This window comes from Camarhynchus parvulus, chromosome 4A (assembly GCF_901933205.1).
Source record: "Camarhynchus parvulus chromosome 4A, STF_HiC, whole genome shotgun sequence".
Taxonomy (NCBI): domain Eukaryota; kingdom Metazoa; phylum Chordata; class Aves; order Passeriformes; family Thraupidae; genus Camarhynchus; species Camarhynchus parvulus.
In genome coordinates, this window is record NC_044600.1 from 5,013,740 (window position 1) to 5,037,937 (window position 24,198).

At 51.0% G+C, this 24,198-nt stretch overlaps 3 protein-coding genes across 4 annotated transcripts; all 3 read right to left on the reverse strand.

The window, feature by feature from the left end:
• Positions 1–992: 992 nt before the first annotated feature.
• GPR174 (G protein-coupled receptor 174) lies at positions 993–1,973 on the reverse strand. The gene has a single exon (XM_030967747.1). The coding sequence runs from the start codon at positions 1,968–1,970 to the stop codon at positions 993–995; it is 978 nt and encodes a 325-aa protein (XP_030823607.1). The 5' UTR covers positions 1,971–1,973.
• Positions 1,974–11,643: 9,670 nt separating this feature from the next.
• On the reverse strand, positions 11,644–17,169 carry LOC115914821 (putative P2Y purinoceptor 10). Of its 2 annotated transcripts, none has more exons than XM_030967600.1 (2): positions 16,935–17,169; positions 11,644–13,790 (listed from the first exon to the last, which is right to left on the reverse strand). In XM_030967600.1, the coding sequence occupies exon 2, from the start codon at positions 13,738–13,740 to the stop codon at positions 12,625–12,627; it is 1,116 nt and encodes a 371-aa protein (XP_030823460.1). In that variant the 5' UTR covers positions 13,741–13,790; positions 16,935–17,169; the 3' UTR covers positions 11,644–12,624. The 2 variants fall into 2 exon arrangements, with proteins under 2 accessions (XP_030823460.1, XP_030823461.1); XM_030967601.1 differs by having other exon boundaries at positions 11,644–13,845; positions 16,935–16,967.
• A 5,642-nt stretch (positions 17,170–22,811) lies between these two features.
• LOC115914906 (putative P2Y purinoceptor 10) lies at positions 22,812–23,834 on the reverse strand. Its single transcript, XM_030967752.1, has one exon. It carries the CDS (start codon positions 23,832–23,834, stop codon positions 22,812–22,814), a length of 1,023 nt encoding a protein of 340 aa, XP_030823612.1.
• Positions 23,835–24,198: the final 364 nt, after the last annotated feature.

The window sequence follows — 24,198 nt, forward strand, 5'->3', positions numbered from 1 at the left end:
GAAAAATAACATTTTACAAGAAGGTGCAAATGAAGCCTGAAGTCACTTTGGTTTGAATTTAAAGCAAATATTAAAACAACATCCACCTTTGAGCCTTTATTAAAAATCTCTCATGGCACCTTTGACTTTGCTTCCAAGGAGTTCCCATTACAGCAAACTTTGGAAAGGTTTGGATCCTCTGTTGGAATCCTTCTGCTGTTAATGGGGAGTGGATGTGATGCCTGTGGGTCTGTTATCAGTGAAAGGGAAATAATTTGCCCCATTTTTGGTGAAAAGAGGACCTGAAAGGCTTGATGGACACCTGGTTTGAATAAATTCCCTCCAAGCACAGCCGCATGGTTCAAACCCGAGGCATGGCTCTAACCCTTGTTTTGCACCCAAAGATGGGAACTGATGGCAGAAAAATAGTGTGTGGAAGCTTCCCTGGCTGTGTGATTTGGGGTGATGGCATCTGCTACTCCCCCAAATGAGGCTTCATTAATTATTTAAATGGGAAGTCCTTTGGGGCCACCTTCTGCTACTCACTCCATGCTCAGCATGGCTGGAGCAGGCTCTGGGCACTCTCTGGAGGATCAGCCTCTGATGAATTGTCTTGTGCTTCAGAAACAGAGGATATTGTGGCATCCAGTGATTTTTAGGATCAAATTCTTTCTGCACAGCAAGACCCGAGAATCTTTGCTGTTTCTTGCTGACCAGGACGTGGCTGGGTGATGCCATGGGGGACAGAGGGGCACGGGGCACCTCTCCCATGGGTCCATGACCTCCTGCTGCCCAGCTGAGGAATGGAAATGCTCCTATTTCTATTCAGTGAAAATGTGCACCTGAAGTATTAAATCAACACATTTGTGGTCAGGTTTGTGTATTTTTGAGGGTGGGAGTTTGTTTATTCCAACCCTCAGCGAAAGCAGAAGTTTGAGTTGTTGTTCTCAGTGTCCTGAGGGAAAAACTTGTGGCAAAGGCCGAAATGTAACGAATATTGGGAGTGCTGGGAATCAGTATTCTGTGGTGTCCTCCCCAAGCACATCCCTGGAGTGCCTCCTGCTGTAGCTGAGGTGCTGGAGCTGGATGCTGTCCTGCAGGTCCTGCCTGGAGAGGCGTCTCCTGAACTCATCTGTGGTGAAGTAGTAGATGATGGGATCCACGCAGGAGTTGAGGCTGGCGAGGCACAAAGCCACGGCGTGGAACACCGAGATGTGCACGCAGCCCTCCTGGATCTGCCCCGTTTTCACAAAGAAATCCAGAGGGAAGCTGATGTGGTAAGGTCCAAAGCAGATCAGGAACACCAGGGCGCAGGTGAGGATCATCTTTAAAGCCTTCTTCTTCTCGCCCAGGTCCCGGGAAGCAGAGTGCCTCTCTTTTAGTGATAAGATTGTCTTCCAGGAGCAGTACAGGATGATGAGCAGGGGGGTCACAAACCCCACCAACTCCCCTATGGTCATCAGCGTGATGGAAGTGGGGAGGTCGAGTTTCTTGATGGGAAGATCCACAAAACAGGCGTTTTTATCCTCCTGGTGCTGCATCCTGAGGAGAGGGAAAGGCAGGCAGCCCACGCAGACCACGACCCAGCCCACGATGCTGATGTAGACATCACAGACACGCCTGCAGTCACTGAATTTGAAGGGGTGCATGAGGAACAGGTACCTCCTCACGCTGATGCACACCAAGAAGTAGATGCTGGCGTACATATTGACGTACTTCAGGTAGAAGCAGAGCATGCAGAGACCTCCTCCAAACTCCCACGTGCCCGTCAGGTAGTAAAAAATCCTCAGGGGCAAGGACAGCACCTGTGACAAGTCAGCAATGGCTAAATTGATCATGAATATCACGGCCCTTTTAGTCTCTTTCATGTAGCCATAGAAGACCCACAAGGCCAGGGTGTTCCCGATGAGCCCGGGGATCAGGATCACCGTGTAGGTGACGGCGTAGTAGGGCTTGAGGTCTGTCTCACTGCAGTTGGAGCTGCTGTTCATGGTTGTGCTCCGGCTCCGTGCTCAGCCCCGGCATCATCACGCGTCCATCCCGCCTGTCCTGCAGCCAGGGGGGCTCAGGATCCAAAGGGAACAGCCCAGCCCTGGAACCCCTGGGGGAGGCTGCGCTCACCGGCTCATCATGGGGAGTTTGGCACGGGGGGAGTTAATTCCAGTGCCCTGCTCATTGGTCAGAGCTCGCTGGGGTCACCTGCGGGGTGGGCAGGAGGGATCCACACCGGGAAAAGCATCGCTGTGCCCAAGTGGACGATTCCTCACCAGAGCTGGGTGTCTGTCACCTTTTGGGAGGCATTTCAGCCTCTTCTCTCAGCGCAGGAGTTCAACAGCTGATGTGGCCCCACGGCTGGAAGACAGAAAGGTGCAGTTGGAGTGTGACGCTGTTCACAGGGGTTTTTGGATGAGGGAAGAGACGAGGAACTGACTCCATGTTTCAGAAGGCTTGATTTATTATTTTATGATATCTATTACATTAAAACTATACTAAAATAATAGAAGAAAGGATTTCATCAGAAGGCTAGCTAAGAATAGAATAGGCAAGAATGATAACAAAGGTTCTGTCTCGGACTCTCTGTCCGAGCCAGCTGGGCTGTGATTGTCCATTAATTAGAAACATCCAGCATGGGCCAATCAAAGATCCACCTGTTGCATTCCACAGCAGCAGATAATCAATGTTTACATTTTGTTCCTGAGGCCTCTCAGCTTCTCAGGAGGAAAAATCCTAAGGAAAGGATTTTTCATAAAAGATGTCTACGACAGCTGGAGCATTGCTGGAACACAGGGGAGGAACAGAGCAAGAGTTATGGGAAAAGCTGGAGCATCTCTCCAGCAGAAACCTGTGTGGCTTTGCTCTTGTGCTGCCCAGCAAGCACCATGCCCTGTCCAGTGGAGGTGCAGAACCACCAAGGAATAAATAGAAATTGTGTTCATTTTCTGCTACAAACCTGGGGGTGTTGCTCCTCCTGTGTCCCAGCACATGGTCAGTGCCAGACCTGCCTCCTTCCCTGGGGATATTCTCACCTCCCAAAAACTCCTGAGGGGAACACTCCCCTGGCTTCCCAGGAAAGCCCTCAGAACATTCCCACCCTCCCCAGCTGCAGGTGCAGAAGGAAATCTGCTCCTGGTGTAACCCACGTGCTCACAAACTTCTCCCTTAGTGCAGCCACCGCCGCTGTGTCATGGGGTGGAAGTGCCAGGTCAGTGGCTTTCACCAAACCAGGGCCAACTTTTAAAAATAGGGTCAAAACCAGGTTCATGTTTTTAAAAATAGGACATAAACCATCCTTTGCAGAACTACCTGCATTTGATCCCATTTGACTTCCTCACAGCTGCTTTTTCTAAGCCTGTCCTTACCCATTGTGCACATTGGGGGCTGTTGGTAACACCAGAGCTGGTACTAAGGAGGCTGGAGGTGGATTTTATTTAAAATTGCAAGCCAAACAAGCGATGTTATCTGAATGTGTCAGACACAAAAAACCTCAGCCAGATCTGATAAATCTAGAGGAAATTCGGATCTCTGCCCAAACTGTCTCAGGTTTGCCTTTGGCTTCCACATGAAGAATTATCCTGCAGGTCTAAGTGGGAGAAGTTTGTAGGTACCAACCCAGATGCCAAAGGCACATTTACTTAATTTAAAATGTTTGAATGTTTTTAATTTAATTTTTTTAATTTTTAATTTTAAAGGTTAAATGACATTTGCTGCAGTACCTGCTGGTTTTTTTCCAGTGCTTAGGTAAAAAATGTGAACACCTATTTAATAATGGTCAACACTTGCTGGTGTGATGATACTGAAACTTTGAAGTAGTTTTGGGTGGAAGCAGAAAATCTGCCATAAAAGGAAACATGCCTATTTTTGTATTTTCTCTCACCAAGGAGACCGAGATATCTTCCTTCCTTCCTTTTAAAGAGGGAGCATCTAACTCAAGCAGTGGGGTAAAATGGCTTGTGAAATGATCCTGTTATGCTCCAGAAGTGGCAATTAACAATATTTTTATTTTAACAATTTTTCTTATCAATTTAAACCAGCTTGTCTCTCCTCTCCTGTTGGCAGGGGCTCCACTGAGGAAGACTCGATCCAACTCCTTTTCCCCAGCTGCATTCCCAGGTGGGAAAATCCACCTTAACTCCATCCCTGGGCCTTGGGACACACAGAGGGAAGGACAAAGTGCACTCCCAGCCCTTCCACACGTGCACATCTTATTTTTCCTGCTGCCCCTCAGCTCCTGCCCTTCTCCATCCCCATCACACAGCAACTTTCCTGCAACTCCATTCCCTGTCCCCTCCAGCCTGGCCCTGGGACAGGGAGGCATTTGCAGGACTTTCTGCCTCTCCCTGTGGCACAAGGGGTCCCCAGGGCTCAGCTGAAGGTGGGGAGCAGAGAGGGGGCTCAGCCAGGGCACCCAGAGGCACTCTCAGGGCTGGGGAGGGGGTGTAAAAACTCAGCAATGTGAGAAACAGCGCTTTGGAAATCCCAAGCAGCAACATCACAGAGTTCAGCCCCATGTGCTGTGTAAAAAACCAGCAGGATACTAAAAAAAATCTCCAGAAAGAGGAAATTTGGGTTTGCATGCTCTGTGCTTGCTTCCCCCTCACTGTGAGGGGGTGGGTGAGAGACTCTCCACAGCCACAGCCTCCTTCTCCCCTTGAACAGCTTTTCCCCCTGATTTTTCCATGGGTGCCCCCCAAATCAGCCACATTGGGGCACTGGATGAAGATTTGTGCCTAATGAGTCAGAGCAGCAGGTAAGAGTTGCAGGCAGCCTAAAATCAGTGTGTTAGAGCTGGGTACATCCTGGGTAAAGCATTTTCCATGTGCTGGAGGACAGCTGGGTATCCATCTGCTCCATGAGAACCCCTGCAGGAGCTGTGGGAGCAGCCCCTTACCCTGCTCACAGCTGGGCTCTGCCCCTCAGCTGAGCCTCAGCAGAAATCATCAACCCTCAGCAGTGCTCGGGCTCCTCACCTGAGGCTGCCTAGGGGTGTCCAATCCTGGTTAGCAAATCCTGGGGGTTTAACCCACAGCAGCTCCTAACCCCAGCTGGGTGGGGAGAGGCTTTGGGAGCAGCTCCTGGCTGGGCTGGGTTTGGGGGTGCTCTCCCTGCTGCTGCCTCGTGCCTGGAGCCCTCTCAGAGCTGGGATCTGCCAACACCTCCTGCTCCTGCCCAGAGCCAGGTGATGGATCAGCCTGGATGGATCCTCCACCTCCTGCTCCTGCCCAGAGCCAGGTGATGGATCAGCCTGGATGGATCCTCCCCCAAGCCCTGCCCTTGCTGCTGGCCCAGGTGAGCTGGGGGTGCTCAGTCCCCTCGTGTTCAGGATGAGGATGTGTTTTAAGAACACAGAAAGCCTGTGATGGGGGTGACAGGGGCACAGCAGCAGCACCCTGGTGTCCCCTGATCACTTACCCTCCTGGGGGAGCTGGGCTGGGCTGTGCCTGGCACCTCTCTTGTGTTTTTCCTTCTTCTCCTCCACAACCTAAAATAAAAGCAGAACATGCACAGGGGAAACATCAAATGGAAATTCAGTTTCCTGTGAGAGTGAAGGCAGGGTGAGGGTGGCTCTGTCCCCCCTAAGGGGCTCTGTGGGGAGGGCAGAGCTGGCCCAGGGGTGGCCTGGGCTTCTCCCAGTGCCCGCTTTGTTCTCTGGCCTGCCTTGGCAGGAAGCAGAATTTACAAGGTATGAACCGAAAATAGAAATGCTAAAACCAGAAACTGAATGTTGTATGGAGTTGGGGTTTTTGTTCTTTTAACAAATGACAGAAGGCCTTCTCTGCCTTGAAGTAGTTTCCTGATAGATATTTGGGATTTATCTCTCCATCAGAGCGATATTCCCCCTTGCTGTGCTAACTAAATTCCAAGAATATGAAGGGAAAAAAATAAATGCTCTGGTTTAATGCCATGTGAGATACTCTGCTTTTGCCTTTTAATCCTTTGCAAAAGCTCTTGTCCTCCTTTGTTAATATTTATCCTGGTTAAGAAGGGAAAATAACCGGGAGCAGCAGTGCTGTGTGTCAGCCTAATCCCCCACCCTCCTTGTGCCTTCCTGGCACACTCTGATATCCTTGAGAGACGTTTCTGGCACCAAAGTTGTGAATTATCCCCCCAAACCATCAGCACTCAGCCCCTAGGGTTGCACAGCCATGTCCCTGTGCTGTGATAACCCCGTACTCTTCCTCCCTGGTTCTTGCAGTCAAATGGAAATTGGCCCATGGAAAATCAGTGTGGAACTACTTGTGAGGAACAGAGCACTTGGGAAAACTCATGGGACAAACAGAGAGAGACAAACCCAAGGAAAGTGTGGGAATTGGGTCAGTTATCCCTGTGCAGGGGGGATGGGGCTGCGTGGCCTGGAGGGCCCCTTACAGACCAGTCCCATCCCAGGGGCTGCTGGGTTAGCAGAGGCTGAGAATCGCTGGAGTTGGGGTTAATCCTTAAATTCAGCTGCTCACTCAGTGATAGCAGAAAATACAGCTTGAACCTCCAAGGCTGGGTGTTTTAGTTTCAGCCATCCCCCTGCTCTCACTCGGATGCTCAGAGCATCCCATGGGCACACACAGGAGCTCTTCAATAAATGAAGATTATCTCTTCAATAAATAAATATAGCTGGGCTTTGCATCTCCTCCCTTCTACCTATTTACTCTGGGACTTACACCAGCTCTGTGGTGAAGGCAGGACCCCCCTGGCTGTCCCTGGGCTGTCCTATCCTGGCACAGCCTCACCAAATCTCCGGCACAACAACCAAAAAAAGCCTAACTGAACCCCCCCAGCGTGACCCGAAGGAAACCGGGACAGAGGAATCCCAGCCCTACCTTTGCTGGCCCGGAGGCTGTCCCGGCGCGTCCCCGCGGGGCTGCAGATGTCCCCACGGCGGGTCCCTCCCTCGCCGTGCAAAGCAAAAGCGCAACTGGCGGGGAGCGGCTGCGCCCTGGGGAGCGGCACGGGCACGGCGGGGCCCCGCTCCGGGCTGTCCCTGCCCCGGTCCTGCCGGGCATCACCCGCGGTCCTCCTCCCCCCGTGCTTTCCACAGGTGTTTGCGAGGGTGCTGCTGCTCTCGGGGTGGTTTTGGAGCTGCCGCTGCGAGGTTGGTGTCACCCCAGCGGCTGTTTCTGCTGGCAGGGATGGGGTCAGAGCCCTAACTCAGCTCTGGGGACAGGGACCTGCTGCCAGGGATGGGGTCAGAGCCCTAACCCAGCTCTGGGGACAGGGAGCTGCTGGCAGAGCCCCTCTGGGACAGGCACAGAGCTGAGGCTGAGGGAATGAGGATTCATCCATTATTTTCCTTCCCCAGCTTTCTGGGCAAGGCTCCTTCCTTCTCACCTGGGTGTTTGCACCCCTGTGCTGCAGTCCCTGCCCCCAGGGATTTGGGGGGATTTAGGGTCCCCTCGAAGCTGATCCTGGGCACATTTGGGCTCCCTAAAAGCAGCGACTTCTCCGCGGTCATTATTATCTCAATCAGGGGATTCCTTCAGCTCTTACGGAGCAAACAGGGTGAGAGCCCAGGGCTGTTCTTTCCCAAACGTGCCACGAACCGGTGTCACCTAGGGCCACATTGCCGGGCCGCCGCGGTCCCCGGGCATCGGCAGAGGGCAGAGTTGGCTGCGCTGTGAGTTTGAGCAGCAGCACTTCCCTGCTTATCCAGCGGAGGACTCCAGCCCAAGGAACATCAACCAGAATTCTTGTTAAGGGAGCAATGATTCGGTGGGTTAATTTGAAAAAGTGACTTTGCAAATTATTTCCAGAGAAGTTCTGCAGAGATTTTTTAATTTGCGACTTTTTAATTTGCATTTATTAATTTTTCTTACACATCTTCCCAGGAGAACAGCGCATATATATATATATATATATATATATATATATATATATATATATTATATTACACCTACCCAAAGCATCGTTGTTTTACTCGTATCACAATTCCAGCTTGGGGTTTGTAGCTCTCTACACTCCTTTTTATGGTGGTTTACAGATTAATGGCTCTTGCACCCTTGCAGGGTGACAGTTTGTCACCATGTGATGACAAACACCCTCTCCAAGGCTCTGTGGATGACATCTCCCAAAAATGCAGCTGTGTGCCTGTTCCAGCAGCTGATGCTTCTGCTGGTTAAAGCTTCCAACTTTATTCTGAAGCTGCTGATGACTTGATGGGCTTTAATTAACGTGGGAGCCAGAGCTTTCAGCACTGAGGGATCTTCTCTGCAGATTTGTGCCTGTGGTGCAGGGCTGGGTTCTGGACTGCTGTTTTTGGGCTGGCAACAGTGGGGGTTGGGGTTTAGTGCTGAAGGGGGTTCTGTGGAGCTGGGGTGTCACTGAGCCCTCAGAGGAGGATGCTGCCTCAGCTCACATCAGTTCTGGGGCGGTTCCCTAATTTCAGCAGGATCTGGGATGTGAAACCTTCCCAGCACCTCCCACCAGCTGCCTCTGCCATGCTGTCATTCATTTCCTCTCCCTCTCCCCTAAACTCTGTGATGTGACACCCTGGGGTCCCCAGGCTCTCCACCAGCATTCCCCTGTGTGCCCCTGGCACTCCTTGCCTCCCACAAGGATTGAGGGGGATGGTTTGGAGGTGACTTTAATAGACAATAAAATTGAGGCCAGTCTCAGGAATCACCAGTCCCTTGTGGCTGAGCAGTACCTGGGCTTGGGGATGGGCTCCTTTGCTTTTCCCACTGCAGCAGGTGATGGATTCTCTGCTTCACTGCCATTTCTACAGCACTCAGCCTGGTTATGGAAGGCAGAGCCTGAGCTCAGGGCAGGGAGTGGATGTAGGGTACTGAGGGAGGGTTTGTCTCAAAACAACCTTGCAGGGCACCCCAAATCCTGTTTTGCTGGTGCCACACTCTGTGTGCATTGCCACCAGCATCCATCCCATTTCCCATCACTCCAGGAGTGTTCATGGGCTGTGGGGTGGGAATTGAGGGTGTCTTTGCCAGCAGGCAAGTGCCAGTCTCTGAGTTCTGCTGTCCCCAGGGAAAACCCTGGCTGGACCTTCCAATCCTGCTGCAGTTGAGGCCAACAAAAATCAGGAGGTCTTGGAGCTGGGCATCAAATCACAAAGCAATTATTGTAGAGCATAAAATAACATTTTAAATTTCTATTTTTCTCTTGTATTGATTATATATTTTTTTTCTTTACTTACATTTGTATCTTACAAGAATTGGAAGTTCTCAGTATATCTCAGTTTGTGCTTCACGACCTTGCAGGAGCTCCTCAGAGAGAACAGGCTGAGGCCTTTCTGATCTGCACTGCCTGTCTTTAATAGCAATAATTCCTGGGAAGAGGTTGTCTGCCTGCTCTCCACACGGCTGGGGCTGTCCCAGGGGAAAGGAGCGTGTCTGGAAAGGGGGAGCAGGCGCAGGTCCATGGATGCAGCTCCCAGCACCAGCAGGGCTCACGTGGAGCCAGGGATGCAGCCGTGCTGCTGACACCAGGCTGAGGGCTAAAAACTGCTGGGCTTCCCTGCCCTGTGTGCCTGCAGCAGGGAATTCTCTTGAAAAACCAAAAAATCCCTGCAAAAGGAGCAGGGCCAGGCGATGGCGTGGCAGAGTCTGCCGGGAAGGATGTGCTGGCTGTGCCGGGATGAGGCTTTGGCTGCTCCCTGGAATGCTGAGGGCCCTCCCAGTGCTGAACCCTGCCATGGCATCCGCACAGAATTCCCAAATCCTCTCCCCCATGCCCTGAACAGGACCCTGGAGCAGGGGAGAGGTGATGGACACACCTGGGGCTGTCACACGGTGCTGTCCCACCACACCCCAAACTTGGGCTTTGCAGGGTGTCGCTGGCTGAGCACACGAACCAAAAAATTGGATTGGGGTCTGATGAAATCATGGCTGTCTGTAAAACAGCTCCCTGGCTTGGAGAACCACTCCCTGGCTCGCCTGGGTTTGAAGCAGCAAAATTCTCCTTGAGTGTGTTGGAGCTGTGCTCAGGGCTGGAGCTGTTGGTGTTTGTTCCCCTGCCAGGGACAGCACTTCCCCTCTCCAGCACGAGGTGGGTGGGTGGAGAAGCTGCCCCTTGCCAGCAGTGGTGCCAAAAGTCAGGAGAGGCTCGATTGTGAGGGCTCCACAGAGGCTGAGTGGTTTTCCAGAGGCAAAGTCACTTTGGGGCTGGACTGGGAGCGTGTGGTCATGGAGGGAGGATAAAGGTATTTTTAGCTAGGAGAAAAGCAGCTCTTCTCCCTCCCTGTGGGGCCCTAAAAAGTGCCGTGCAAGGGATAGCTTGGATACTCCCAAGTACTGCATAATTTTAGGGATATGTAAGTGTAGGTTTTGATGGGATTTTGGGAAAAAATTCTTCCCTGTGAGGGTGGGGAGGCCCTGGCACAGGTTGCTCAGAGCAGCTGTGACTGCCCCTGGATCCCTGCAAGTGTCCAAGGCAGGTTGAATGGGACTTGGAGCACCCTGGGCTAGTGGAAGGTGTCCCTGCCCATGGCAGGGGTGGGATGAGCTTTAAGGTCCCTCTCAACCCACACCATTTCATGATGAACCTACAGCTGATAAAGCAGGAATCTGGCAGACATTGGAAGAGCAGGAAGCACCAGTTTGTACTGGAAAAGGATGTTCCTTCAGGAATTGATTCACAGAAAACCCAGCAAAATCCTTGCTACCCAGGGTGTCCCACCCTTCAAGGGATTTTTCTGCTGCTTGAGGCAGGCACAGCCTGAGGGAGGGTTTGCTCTTGAGTCTCCATGTGACATCAGGGAGAGTTTTGGGTTTGTTCTTTCCTGTTCTCTGTTTGGAAGGGGCAAGCTGTGTTGCAGAAATGTCAGAAAAGCAATCTGAAAACAAACTGGCAAAGTCCCAGTGGGAACTGGAGCTCCTGGGAAACCTGGAGCTGGTGCTGCCAGTAAAGTTGGAGCAACAATCCAGGATTTGCTGTTGCTCAGGAGGGGCTTATAAATGACCTGTCCGTGGTCATTCGGGGCCACCTGGATGTCCAGCCCAGCTCCTCTGGGCTGTGCCATTCCCAAAACAGCCAGGAAAAGCCGCAGTGCTGGTGAAGATCCTGCTGGTGTGGCTTGTCCTGTCAGTGGGAGCTGCCCTGAGCCAGTCCCGGCATCGGTGAGGTTTTATTGGATTTCCTGTTTTGCCTCCACACTCTGCTGGGTTTGGGCCATCTGAAACAGCGTTTTTCCAGCCCTGAAAGCTCTTTTTTTCCCCCCCAAGCAAACAAGGAAAACATGGCCTTTTGTTATTTATGTTTTTTTGTGAGAGGAGGAGGAGATTTGGGACAGAATGAGCCCCAGGGCAGCGGCTTTTCTGCCTGTTCCCGGAGTTTTCTGCCTGTCTCTGGCACACTTTAAGTACCAAAGCAAATTCCTCCAGTTTGTCTGGATCTCCCATCTGGTCTCCCCCATCCAGCCTCAGCACCCATTGTGTGCTTCCCAGAAACGCTGCATGGGGTGGAAATGTGCATCCAATCATGGGAAAAGCTGGTTTCTATCAACCCCTCTCTGCCTACGTTTACTTAAAAAATTCCCTGGGGGTTTTCAGGGAGGAGGAGACCTCAGAACCCCTGCACTGCTCACTCTTCGAGGCTTCTCCGAGCCCCAGACTTGGGTGTCCCCCCCAAATTGTGTCACTGCTCTGAGAAGAGATGTGGAGCATAATGAGAATATTTCCAAGCACTTAAAATAATACTCCTGAAGCTTGAATACACATTGGGATCATTTTATTTCCTCAGAGTTTGAAGCTTTCAGGGCGTACTGGAGTCAGTTTTGTAAATTTTCTCAGTACCCACTGAAGGTTGGGATGGTTTTTGGTGTTCAAAGCAAAACTGAAAGTTTGGATAACATCTTCATGTGCAACTACACACGTCAGTAACATGACAAATAACACAAGACTCCCAAGAACAACACAAGAGACACCAATGACAAGTCCCTGTTTTTGCAGCTCACACCAGAGCTCTGTGAGTTAGTGTGCCCTGGGAGGTGTCACAGCTCCCTCTTTGCTTGTGGCATATCTATCATAATTTGTCTTCCAGATATTGATCCCCCATAATCAACCAAGCACCTGCAGCTCCCAGGAGCCAGGTGGATCCTTCTGCTCAGCTCTGGGTGCCTTTTCCAGCAGCATGAGCTGAGCCCAGTTTGTTGAGCTCTCTCTTATAACACTGATGTGATATAGGTTAATACTCTGTTTGGTTACAGTCTTGCAGTCCAGATTAGGCTGCATTGGACCCAGGTGATGGATTTTTGTAGTGGAAAAGGTTCAGTTTACATGGAGATAATGAACTATCCTGATCCAGAGCCCTGTGTGAGCATGGTGGATGCTCCAGGTGATGGTGGCTGTAGGTACCCAGGATCAGGGCTGAAATCCCCAGAGCTGTGCCAAGGCTGAGCCTCTCACTCATAGCTCAGGGTTCAGAAGGATTCCCAAAATGGCAAATCTGCAGAAGCACTGAAACACCTGAAATGAGGCACCTGAACCCACTGCAGTCCAGCCATTGGCATCAACAGTGGCTTTTGAGGGGATGGAAGCCAAAAGTCCCCAGCAGCAACAGCGCAACCAGAAAATCTTTTGGCACCACAATGTCCTCATGGATCAGGTCCTGCCATCTGCGGCACACAGGGACAATTCCAGGCAGATTTGGAGAGCAGAGCAGTCCTCACCGCAGCTCTGAGAAGCCCCTGCATGGACAGGGCTCTCACGAGATGGACTCCAGCAGCAGCTCATCGGGGGGCACAGTGGGGATGTCCATGCTGTTTATTTGGCCAAAGAACTTGGGAAGAGACCAGAACTTGAGGCGGGGGAGATTCCTCTTCCTGACGCGGATGTCGTGGGCGGTGTCGGTGCCGGAGGCGCTGCAGCGGCGGGGCGGGAGCCGCGTCCTCAGGGCCACGCAGCCGTGGCGCAGCAGCTGCGCCTGGAACTCAGAGGTCATGAAGTAGTAGAGGACGGGGTCCAGGCAGCAGTTGAGGCTGGCTAGGCACAGGGAGATGGGGTGGAAGCGCAGCGTGCTCCGGTGCAGGGCGCAGTCCCGGATGACGTTCTCGATCACCATCATGAAGAAGGGGAAGTTGATGTGGTAGGGGGTGAAGCAGATGAAGAAGACGGCAGCGCACATGAGGACCATCCTCAGGGCCTTCTGCTTCTCTCCAGCGTCCTGCAGCGCTGTGGGGCCCTCCCGCAGGGAATGCCACATCCTCCACGTGCACCAGGCGATGGTGCCAAAGGGGATGATGAAGCCAAACAGCTCTGCCACCGTCACCAGCGTGATGGCGGCCCCAGGGCTGAGCTGCTTCACACCCAGGTCCGAGAAGCAGCTGTTGATGGAGTTGGACAGGGCTGGGCTCCTGACAATGATGAGGGGCAGGCAGGCAGCCCCCACCAAGAGCCAGACCAGGGCGCTGATGGCCACATCATAGCGGCGCTTCCAGCCCTTGGCTCGGAATGGGTGCAGCAGGAACAGGTACCGCTGGATGCTGATGCAGCTGAGGAAGCAGATGCTGGCGTACATGTTGAGGTACTTCAGGTAGAAGCACACCTGGCACAGGAAGCTCCCAAAGGGCCAGGTGTGGTTGATGTAGTAGTAGGTGCGCAGGGGCAGTGAGAGGACGTGGGCCAGGTCAGCCACAGCCAGGTTGATCATGAAGATGACGGCTTTGCTCTTCCTGCTGAGGAACCGGCACAGGACCCACAGGGCAGCGCTGTTGGCCAGGAGCCCTGGGATGAAGATGAGGGTGTAGGTGGTGGCGTAGAGAGTGGACTGGAAGGACATCTGGGGGTCGGAACAGTTCCTGGAGGACCCGTTGCTCTCCATCCTGGCCGGGTCTCTTTGCTCATGGGGCGGTCAGAGCAGGGGCAGGGATCCTGGAGTGGGTGAAAAGATGCTGTAAAGCCAAAATCTCTCCATGGAGTAAGTGTGCTTTAGGACAGAAGAGTCAGTTGTGTGCAAGTCAGTGTGTGTGGGGAAAGGTAAACCCACTCCCAGGAAGCGATTCCAGGCATCAGGCATCCTCCACCCTCTCCTGCAGAGGTGCTCTGTGGGATCTCGTGAGATGCCTCAATTCCAGTGAATACCCTGAGCTCTGTAACATCCATCTCTTAATTGCCAGAGAGCTTCTGCAGCTCCCAGTGTTTTCCAGAACCACTTTTATTTTATCAAGTTTCCCATCACACTCTGTCAAATTGGTGCTCTACATCTACAAGCAATTTCAGCTGGACTGGAAATAAATAGGCATTTGAAATGGATTTAGGCACTGTCTTTGCAGATCCATGCAAGGATCTAATGTGAATCGGCAGCAAAGGCAATAATTAACATCCCCAGGCAGTGAGGCCAGAGGAGAGCTGCAGACAGATCCATCAGCTCTGGCTCCAGAGTTAAGGCTGGATTTATAAGTTAATAACTGGCCAAACACACGCCAGTTGCTCTGCTGGCCCTGCTAACTCAATTCCGGCACTCCCGGCACATTGTGCAGGCATCGTGCTGGAGCAGCAGGAATTATCCCTCAGCAGCAGGAATTATCCCTCAGCAACTGCTCAGGACATGCAGGGAGATAAATACAACTCCTTTCTAGTTAAAGTAGAAATTCTTCTCCTCCATTTACCCATGCCAGCTCACCCAGTGCTGAGGGGATTTATTAGCAGGTCATGGGGAGTTCAGGTGCTCCTGCTGCTCTCTGGAGAGGTGATGGATTTTGCCATTCGTGAGCAGATCCCATGGGAAAGAATCTGTTCTTTTGGGAAGAAGGGGTTTGGCAGCAGCAGGATGCAAACCCAGGGACTGCAGCATCATCTGTAACAAGTGGCATTTTCCCTTTGGAAATGAATCCTGTGAGAGGTGGGCAGCCTGCCCTGCCCTTCCCTGCCTGGAGCTGGGGCTGGCAGAGCCCTCAGCACCTCCTGTCCCTGTCACCCAACCCCTCATCAGCAGTAATTAATTAAGAAGCAGCCACAGTGCTGTTTCCCAGAGCCTGGTGTTTGTCACAGGGATGGATTTCCAGTAGCAAATCCATCCCAATGCTTCAAGTTACAGGATGAAGTCTTCTCCATCCTGCTCTTCCTCACCTGGGCAGCTCTTTGGTGGGGTTACCATGTTTTCAGGATCAGGAGGAAATAATAATTTTAGATATTTTATATTTTATATGCAGATAAATATCTAAAATACAGCCCTGGCCTCTCGGCTGGCTGCCCCCCAGCCTCACCTCTGATGTCAGCAGGGTCAGTGCTCCCACCCTGCTTTCCAAACTGAGCCTTTCCCAATCTGCCTTCCTGCTTTTCCTTGTTTTTCCAGTGGAACTGGGGCTGCTGAGTGAGGGCACCTCTCAGCTGCCGACTGTGCCAGAGGTTTGTGATTGCTCCACTGAGTTGGGAAAGGCAGGGGAGAGTGGACATCTGTGCTGAGGGAATACTGGGAAACAGCTCCTTGGTCCTTGCAGGATCCCTGTGCTCCTCACCTGCCCAAAAATCCTTCAGGGACTTGTGCCCTTTGCACTCAGTCTGTTTAACACAGCCAAAGGGATGGCAGGACTTGTCTTCACTTCCCTGCAGAAAATAGAGAGGGAAAACTGCCAGGGAGCGTGGGGGATGCAGCTGTTCCCAGCTCTGGCACAGCTGTCCAGTGACAGAGGTGGCACTTGGTGTGGGCTCATGGAAAGGGTCACAGAGCTCCAGGTGTCCCTGACACACAACTCAGCCCAAATCCTACACCTCTTCCATGGGGAGCCTCCCTGCTGCTTTTCTCCAGGTTTTTGACTTTTCCTGGCAGCACAGGAGTGCCTGTTCCTGGTGGGAGGGCTGGCTGGCACTCCTGGTACCCCACACAGCTTTGGAGGGCACTGGCAGGAAAGCAGCAGAGATCTCCACCCTGGGCGGGGATCAGGCCAGGCTTTTTCACTACAACAATTCCTGGGAAGGTGGAGTTGTACATTTTTCATTGTTTTCCAGTTTTCTCTTTGCCCCATGTCCCTCCAGCTTCCCCCTGCCTTGCGGGGGGTGTCAGGACAGAGATGCTCCTGTGGGCTCTGTCTGGAGTTTGGTTCAGTGCCTTTATAAATCTTCTATAAAATATTCCTGCCATTCTTTGATTATTTTCCTGTTTTATCCACGCATGGATTTAAACACAGTCAGGAGCAGGGAGTGTTTTTTTTGGCAAGGCTGAGTTTTAATCAGCTGAAACTCCACGAGGGAGCCCAATATCAGTGCCCGAGGAGCCAGAGCACCGACTGTGGACGCAGCCCCGCCATTCATTAAACATCAAATAACTGCAATTAATTAGGAGGCCAAGGCAGCTCTTAGAGCACTCGGGGCTGATTTTTGGAGTGCTCCTGGAGGCGAATGTGGCTGGAAACCGCCCGGCTCCTGTGAATCAGCCCGGGCCCCACCCAGCCCCACACCACCGGGGTGTTCCTGCATTTGCTGCTCCCGATCCATTGGCAAACTCGTCCTCATCTTTTCCATGGGCTGCTCGGACAGCCCAGGCTAAAGCTGAACTCCAGGCATGGCTGGGGAGAGCCCTCTGAGCTAGGGGATGGGGGCAGAGCTGCCTCCCTTCAGTGCTGGGATGCTGGAGGGAAAAGCAGGCTTGGGGAAAAAAAAATTAAAAATAATAATAAATCCACTTATGGCTTAAAAAGAGGTCTTGGTTGAAGTAGCGGAGTTTTCTGGCTCTGGGGTTGTAAGCAACAATTTTGTTTGTTTCATCTAGGCACTAAAAGGAAATGCGTAAATAGAGCTGGTTGCTGATGGCAGCCTCTGTCAGTAAGGACAAAATTGAGGTTTTTTTGGCTAAAACGCCTTCTCCCCATGTCCTCCCCCACACCACAGCCTGTCCCAGGCACCGACTCCCTTCACCCACCCTCGAAGACCAATTTGTGGGCACGGCAGAAGCGGCTGAGAATGTCGCACCAGCTCCTGCCCGATAACCATCTCTTGAAGAACTACAAAGACATGATAAAGTTGCTAAAACTGCGCCAGTTTCAGTGTTCTGAAGAAAAGATCAGAAATGCCACTCACCTTGCTGTGCTTCCCATGCTCCGGGGAGGTCATAGCCGTGCTAGGGAGCAGCAGCAGCCAGCGTCCTGCTTTTATTTCCCACTGCTTTTCTCAGCAATCCCAGCGCCTCCTCGTTTAACTTCCACATGGTTTCGGAGCGCTGGAATCCTGCCGGCATCTGCAGCCCGGTCCGGTGGCTGCAGAACAGGAAATCCTGTATTTTGTTTCTCTTCTCCACACCAAATGTGTGCAGTTAATAACGTGAAAGCCGCTGGGAAGGCGATGACGTCGTTTGGTGACAGTGCCCTGGGATGGAGACCTCGGATTTCTGTCCCCGCAGGGCACAGGGGCTGTGGAAGGGGATGGTGCCCTTCCCTCCGGCTGCTCCTGCTCCTCTCCACGGTCACTTTGCCCGGGAAGAGCTGTAAAATACAGGAGCAGACTCCCAATAAGTGCTCGCTGAAGGAAAACCGAGCACTCTGCCAGTGTAAGTTACTGGAAGGGAGTAATTTTCCCTCATTTTCTTGGAAGCTTGGTTAGCCTCAGACTATCAAGGCTGCAGGCTAAAGCTGGAGGGTTTGGACTTTATTCCTGACATAATGTGATGGTTTAAGGTGGAGATTTCCCCCCAAAATACTGTTGTTTAAAAAACCCATAATGTGCATCATTCCCAATCTTTTCCTTTAATTCCTTTAATTCCCTTCCTATATATATATATGCACATATAGAGCGTTTTCAGCTGTTTTTCTGCCGGCTGAGCGTGACTTCCTTTCTGCATGGCCAAAGAAGTGGTGTAACTTCATGGTGTGACTTCTTCTGAGCTGCCTCTTTTCCAGCTGAGCAGTTTTACCTGATATCCAGGGTCACAGCTCACGGCTCAGGGCTTGTACAGATAATTTGGCTGTTGGCAACTTTCCCTTCCTGGAGGTAGCATAAAAATAGAAATATTCCTACCCTATTTTTTGTAAATGGTTCTGTAACCTCACTAAATTAATGTGAACAGAACTGTGGAGGAGAGATGAAAGGAGGAAGATCTTATCAACCTGTTACCAGCTCAGGGGCTGGGGTCAGGAGTGCACCAGAGCTGTGGCACCCACTCAGCTGCCAGGTCTCCTTGTGCCCAAAAATCACAGAATCTGAGAGTGATTTGGATTGGGGACCTTAAAGACTCTCTGATTCCAACACTCCTGCCATGGGCAGGGACACCTCCCACTACCCCAGGTTGTTCCAAGCCCTGTCCAGCCTTGGACACTTCCAGGGATGGGGCAGCCCCAGCTTCTCTGGGCACCCTAAATCCCCATGGTTCTCATTTCAGAGGATTTGAGAGATGCAAGAACTGTTTGTCATTGCCAGTTTTCTTCCTGTGCATCTCTTCCAGCAGCTGGTGCTGATCCTGGGAAGAAGGAGAAGCCCTCGTGTGTTTGTGGAGCATTCAGAGAGCACAGAAGGGAGGCTGGCACTGTGCCCTGTGTCCCTTTCCAGAGGGCAGAGGTTAATCCCAAAGTGAAGGGGCTGTTTTATCAGGATATCCTGCCTGGGACATCCTATTTCTGTGTCTGCAGCAGCATATCCAGCCATCCCTGAGCCCTATTTTTAGGTGTGGGTTTTTTTTTTTCCAGCTGTGCTGCTGGGGAGGGAGAGATCAGTGGATGTCAGACCCAAGCAAGGGCTTTGTAACCAAGCTGAGCCCTTCCTCTGCTCCTTGGCAGATTTTGGAGAGCTTTTACAGAGGATCACAACATTCCTGGCTATGAAAAACTGAGGGATTGACAAACCTCAGTCCTCATCCTTCCACACACATGGATCAACCTCTCCATTCTTCTTTCAACTTGAACATGTTTTTGTTTAGCATTTCTGTTTCTCTGGCTCATCCCCAACGTGCCTTTCACACTTGGCAACGTTCTGCTTTCAAAGGCAGAAGACACAAAGGAACTTTTAAAATAACTTTTTAAATAACTGTGAGACTTTATCTAAGGCCTCCAGATAAAGGTCTCTTCTCCTGCAGCCTGGTATCCTGCGGGCAGGGGGCCAAATGCAGATGATCAGCATCTCTCAAGCGCTCAGCATTGAGAATATCTGACAGGATGCACCTGAAGGATGTATGAAAAGCAGGGGGAGGAGGAGGTTTGTTCACACAAAGCAGCTTCACCCTTGTGCAGGGAGCTGAGCAGGGCTGGGTGAGCCCCCAGCTCATTGTCCCTCTTGCTGTCACACAGACTTCTCTGCAGGGACAGCATTTGGGAAGCTCTGATTCATTTTACAGCAAATCATTGTCAATGCCTCCCTTACTTTTTGGGCTAAGCCTTTGTCTAATCCACAAACCCAGCATTTTTGGTTAAAATGTACCAGTCATCCCCAAAATCTTTTAAGTGCGATGAAGTGGTTTCATGTTTTTGAGCTGTGGGGATGTTATCCTGCATTTCCAGCATATTTTTTTTTTTCCGTGGGCAGAGAGCTGGTAATTTCATTTAAGGGAAGCAAGAGGTACTGCAAGATTCTGCAGCTCAGAACATGAAGCTGCAGAAAGCCTTTAAATCTCTCAGGAGTTTTTTCCAAATATGTTTGTCCTCATGCACAGGAGAGCCCTTTCAAGCCGGATGGGAGGTACCAGACATCTGCTCCTGGTTAGGATGCACTGCAGAAAAACACATTTGCTTTTTGCTAAAAGGTGAATGGCTCATGTTCTAGAGGAAAAGAAATGTGTTTACCCAGGGCTGTGCCTTAGGCACAGGCCAGTGCAGGTGGCTTGGAGACATCACCACATCTCCATCCTGAGCAGTTCCCTTCAGAAGATGCTCCAGCTCCAGAAGACCTTCTGATCCCTCTTTCATACCCCTGTGGAGCTGTACCAAATCTCTTGATTTGGTTCAATTCTGCCTTTCTGTGGCATGTCTGTTAAAACAGCTTTTCTGTGTGTGCCCAAGAAGGAAGTCTCTTTCTACTCGTGAGTCTGAGCAGCAGGACCAGCACAAGAGATAATCCAGGAGCAACATCATGAAATTATATTTCCTCTTGTCAAAATAATAAACATGTTTTTTGGTCACAGGAAATGGGGTGAATTACAGGAACCTGAGCCAGGCTTGTTGTGCCTCTGATTGTGTGAGGCAAAGCAGCTCCTGCAGCCCAGGTCCTGGGTCAGATCCAGCACCAGCCAGCTGGGAAGGCAGCTGGAGCAGTCTCATCCTCACTGGAATGCCTGTTTTCTTCTCTTGAGATGCGCCCTGAGGTTTTGGAGGCCTGAACTAAAGGGTTTGGATATCACACGTGGGATTTTTAAGGCCAAATGGGTCATCTTAGACTTTCAGAAACTGCAAGTTTTCCCTGATCTCTCTCTGCTCTGAGCTGTTGCTCTCTGGGCTGGCCCATCCTGACTGACTTTCCCTGGTGGTTTAAACCCATCTGGCAGCTGAACCCCACAGAGGTGGTTTAGCTCTACCCCAGCCAAAACCAGGGCACTTTCCCCCACACCAGAAGAGACTTTCAGTCAGAGTTATCTGATCCCCTGCACACCACAGGATTGAAAGTGGTGAATGTGACTCTTCCTCACAGGTTGGGGCTGCAGTATGGAAAAGGAGCATTTTGGGGAACCTGAGGGAGTTCAGAGGGTAAGTGAGGCAGGAAAATGTGGGGAGCTGAGGTGCTTGGGGAATGCCATCATGGAGATGGAGAATGTTATCTCTGATGGAGACACCAAATCCTTGCTAAGGTTATGGGCAGGAGAGCACTGTCACTCCTGGACACAGAGCAGCTGTAGCAGGTATTCCCATGCCTTGCCCATCTCCCACTACCTGGGACACTTTCCCATCCTTAAAATACTTCTAATAGAAGTGTGGTAGATTCAAAACTTAAATAAATAACCACCATTCAGAGTAAAAACAAGCAACAAATCAGTTAAGAATAATAAAAGTTGTGCTCCTTCACTTGAACTCTGATCCCAGGAGGAGCTGATCCCATGCAGTTTTCCAGGTACCAGCGATAACTACAAAACTCAGCTGATGTTTGCAAAATAGCTTTTATTTTTTTTTTTGAGCATCAGTTCTCGGGAAGTAAAACCCACAGAAGGAGCTACAGAGTTCCCGTAAGTGCCCTCGGCTTGTTTTCACAGGCTGATCAAGGGAGACGGGTGCGAAAGTGAAGGGACAGGAAACAGCTCCCAGTCACGCTGAGGCTGAGCAAGGTCTATAAAAATCCTCCAAACAAGCACTGAAACTGAACTCTCCTTCTCTGACAACTTTATACGGAGTGTAGCTTATGAGAGACTGCTGAACTGACAACAATGTGCAAACATTTATTGTGTCAGTGACATCAGAGAGAACATTTCCATCGACCCCAGTGCATCCTACTCAGCCCAAAATCATCTTCTCACACCTGGGAGGAGAACTATGACAGCTTGTTGTGTTTAATTAGTGCTGTTGCCTTTTAGAGGGAAATGGTTGTTTAAACCCTGATTCTTGGCTTTCCTCCAGATCCTTTTTTTTTAAATTTATTTTGTAAAACAGAGAAGTGGGAAAACACAATATACAGAAAATATTTGGCTGACTTACATTTACTCACTGGAATTGAATGGTTGGAGTTAAAATACACATAGCAAGTGTTTCTGGTATTTTTTCTGGTTTTGTAGCAGCTGTTGCAAGACTGTACAAATTGTTCACATTCTTTTGAAAATATACTGATTTCCAAAGGCAATAAATTGGTGACTATTCAGCCAAATCCATGCCCAGGTATCATGAGATACCCTTGAAGTTACAGAGTGTGTAGACTCGGCTGAAGAGCTGTAACTAATTAAAAATAATGGGTAAATGAATCCTTCCTTGTCACTGCTTTGCATAGCTACCTAAAAATGTAAACATTAGGATCATGACAAGACCTGGTGGAAAAAAAGAATCACATTAGTTTATGAACTTAACTTCTGGTCTATCAGTGAAATCACCTTGGCAAGGACTCTTCCCTTTTTTAAAAGATGCATCAACTGAACAGGTTGAGCTGAGATTTTTTTGGGGCAGATTCATCTCAGGTACCTCTGGACCACACACAGAAGGGAGTAAGAACCTGAGTGGTACCACCAGCACCATCAAACCCACCTGCACTGACCCCAGGACCACCATGGTCCTGCCTCAAGGGGTCCAAAGGCAAAAGCCACCTGCCCATGTCCACCTTGCCAGCTTGGAGAGGAAGAAAGTTACCTGGAGCAAGGGAAGGTGCCACTCTTTGGATGTTTGAGGAGAATTTGTCTCACAGAGGGTCTTGCACCAGCTGCAGGTGCAAGTTCTGGGATGTGTCAGCAATTAGGGAGCAAACAGAGCTGGGTGAGGAGGGAAAGGAGGAACAGAGCAGGAGAGTGTGTGTGGAAAGGGGGAGCAGAGGTCACTGGTGACCAGTGGGATGCACCAAACCCAGGAGCACATGGAAACCACCTTCACCTGTCCACAGCCCCCACTGCACAAACCACAATGTCCTTTGGTTGCTACTGGCCAGTTTTGGGTTCTGGTGTGGTTTTCCCAGAGAAGATCCTTAGCAGATGTCAGTGTATGAATGTGGGATTGTCTCTGGCTTGATCACAGAGCCTGCAACTGGGAAAATAGAGGAAAAGCCTGGGACTTTTCCACCATTTCCCAGTATAAGTTTTTTCACTCTCTCCTGTGTATTTTGTAGTCCAGTGAGGCCAGGTGTGGGCGGCACAGGGAGGGGGACAGTCACATCAATTGAGCCACTCACCAGATTCTAACACAGCAGTCTTAGACAAGGTTTTATCTTCTATATACTGAAAAAATTCCACTACCACAAAATTCCTTTGGACAAACCTGCAGGATCTTCCACAACAGAGTTGGTAATGGGGTATCCCAGACCAGTCTCAGATTTCACACGAAATACCTTAGCTTCTTCCAAGCAGCTTTCTTGTCATTCCCTCATCGACGAGGCGCTCTCTTTGCTCATGAGCCGGCTCCGGATGGCCATGCTGCTGTGCCTGGAAATCTGTTCCTGGAACTCAGAAGTCATGAAGAAATAGATGATGGGATCCAAGCAACAGTCGAAGCTGGCGAGGCTCAGGCAGAAGGGCTGGGTGTAGAGCGTGATGGTGCTCAGGAAGCAGTCTGTGATGACATTCTCCTTCACCAACATGTAGAAGAAGAAGTTGATGTGGTAGGGAGCAAAACACACACAGAACACAACAGCACACATGGAAACCATCCTGAGGGCCTTCCTCCTCTCCCCGCTGTTTTCCTCTGGGACATGGAAGCCCCGGATGGAGTTTCTTGTTTTCCATGTGCAGAATAAGATGATGACGAGCGGGCCCACGAAGCCCAGGAGCTCAGCAGCGCCAGTCATCAGCACCGTGCCCACCTTGCTGTCGATCGGCTTCACCTGCAGGTCAGCAAAGCAGCTGGTGGTGTTGGCACCCAGCCCGTGGCTCCTCATGATGGGGAAGGGCACACAGAGGGCACCCACAACGAGCCAGACCAGGGCGCTGATGGCCACGTCATAGCGGCGCTTCCAGCCCTTGGCTTGGAAGGGGTGGTACAGGAAGAAGTAGCGCTGGATGCTGATGCAGGTGAGGAAGCAGATACTGGCATACATGTTGAGGTACTTCAGGTAGAAGCAGAGCAAGCACAGGACATCCCCAAATGGCCAGATGTGGTTGATGTAGTAGTAGATGCGCAGGGGCAGCGAGAGGACGTGGGCCAGGTCAGCCACAGCCAGGTTGATCATGAAGATGACGGCTTTGCTCTTCCTGCTGAGGAACCGGCACAGGACCCACAGGGCAGCACTGTTGGCCAGGAGCCCTGGGATGAAGATGAGGGTGTAGGTGGTGGCATAGAGGCTGCTCTTGAAGGGGATGTCCTGATGGGAGCAGCTCTGGTTGCTCTGGGTCATGACTGGGTTGCTGGAAGAGGCTGTGATGGTGTAGGGTGAGTGGATCATTCCTGTGGAGACAAAAATGGGATGTGAAGGCAAAGGTTCTGCAAGAGTTGTCAGTGCTCATGTCTGCATTTCCCATTTGGCTGTTCAGCACAAAGCAGAGGTTTGGGAATGTTGTCTGCATGAAACATCCTGGAATCATGTTCAGAGCTGCCCTGTCAGAGATCCCACTCTTCCCTCTAGCTGGGAGACCATTCCTGGTGTGTCAGTCCCAGGAGCACAAATGAAGCTGTGCCACACTGATCATGGGGCAGCAGGAAAAGCTGCCCATCGTTTGGCCATCTCCTCAAGGTCTCCTGTGGTTTGGTCTCTGAGAGCAAGGCAGGAATACATGGATGAAAGTGGCATATCCCAGCCTCCATCACGG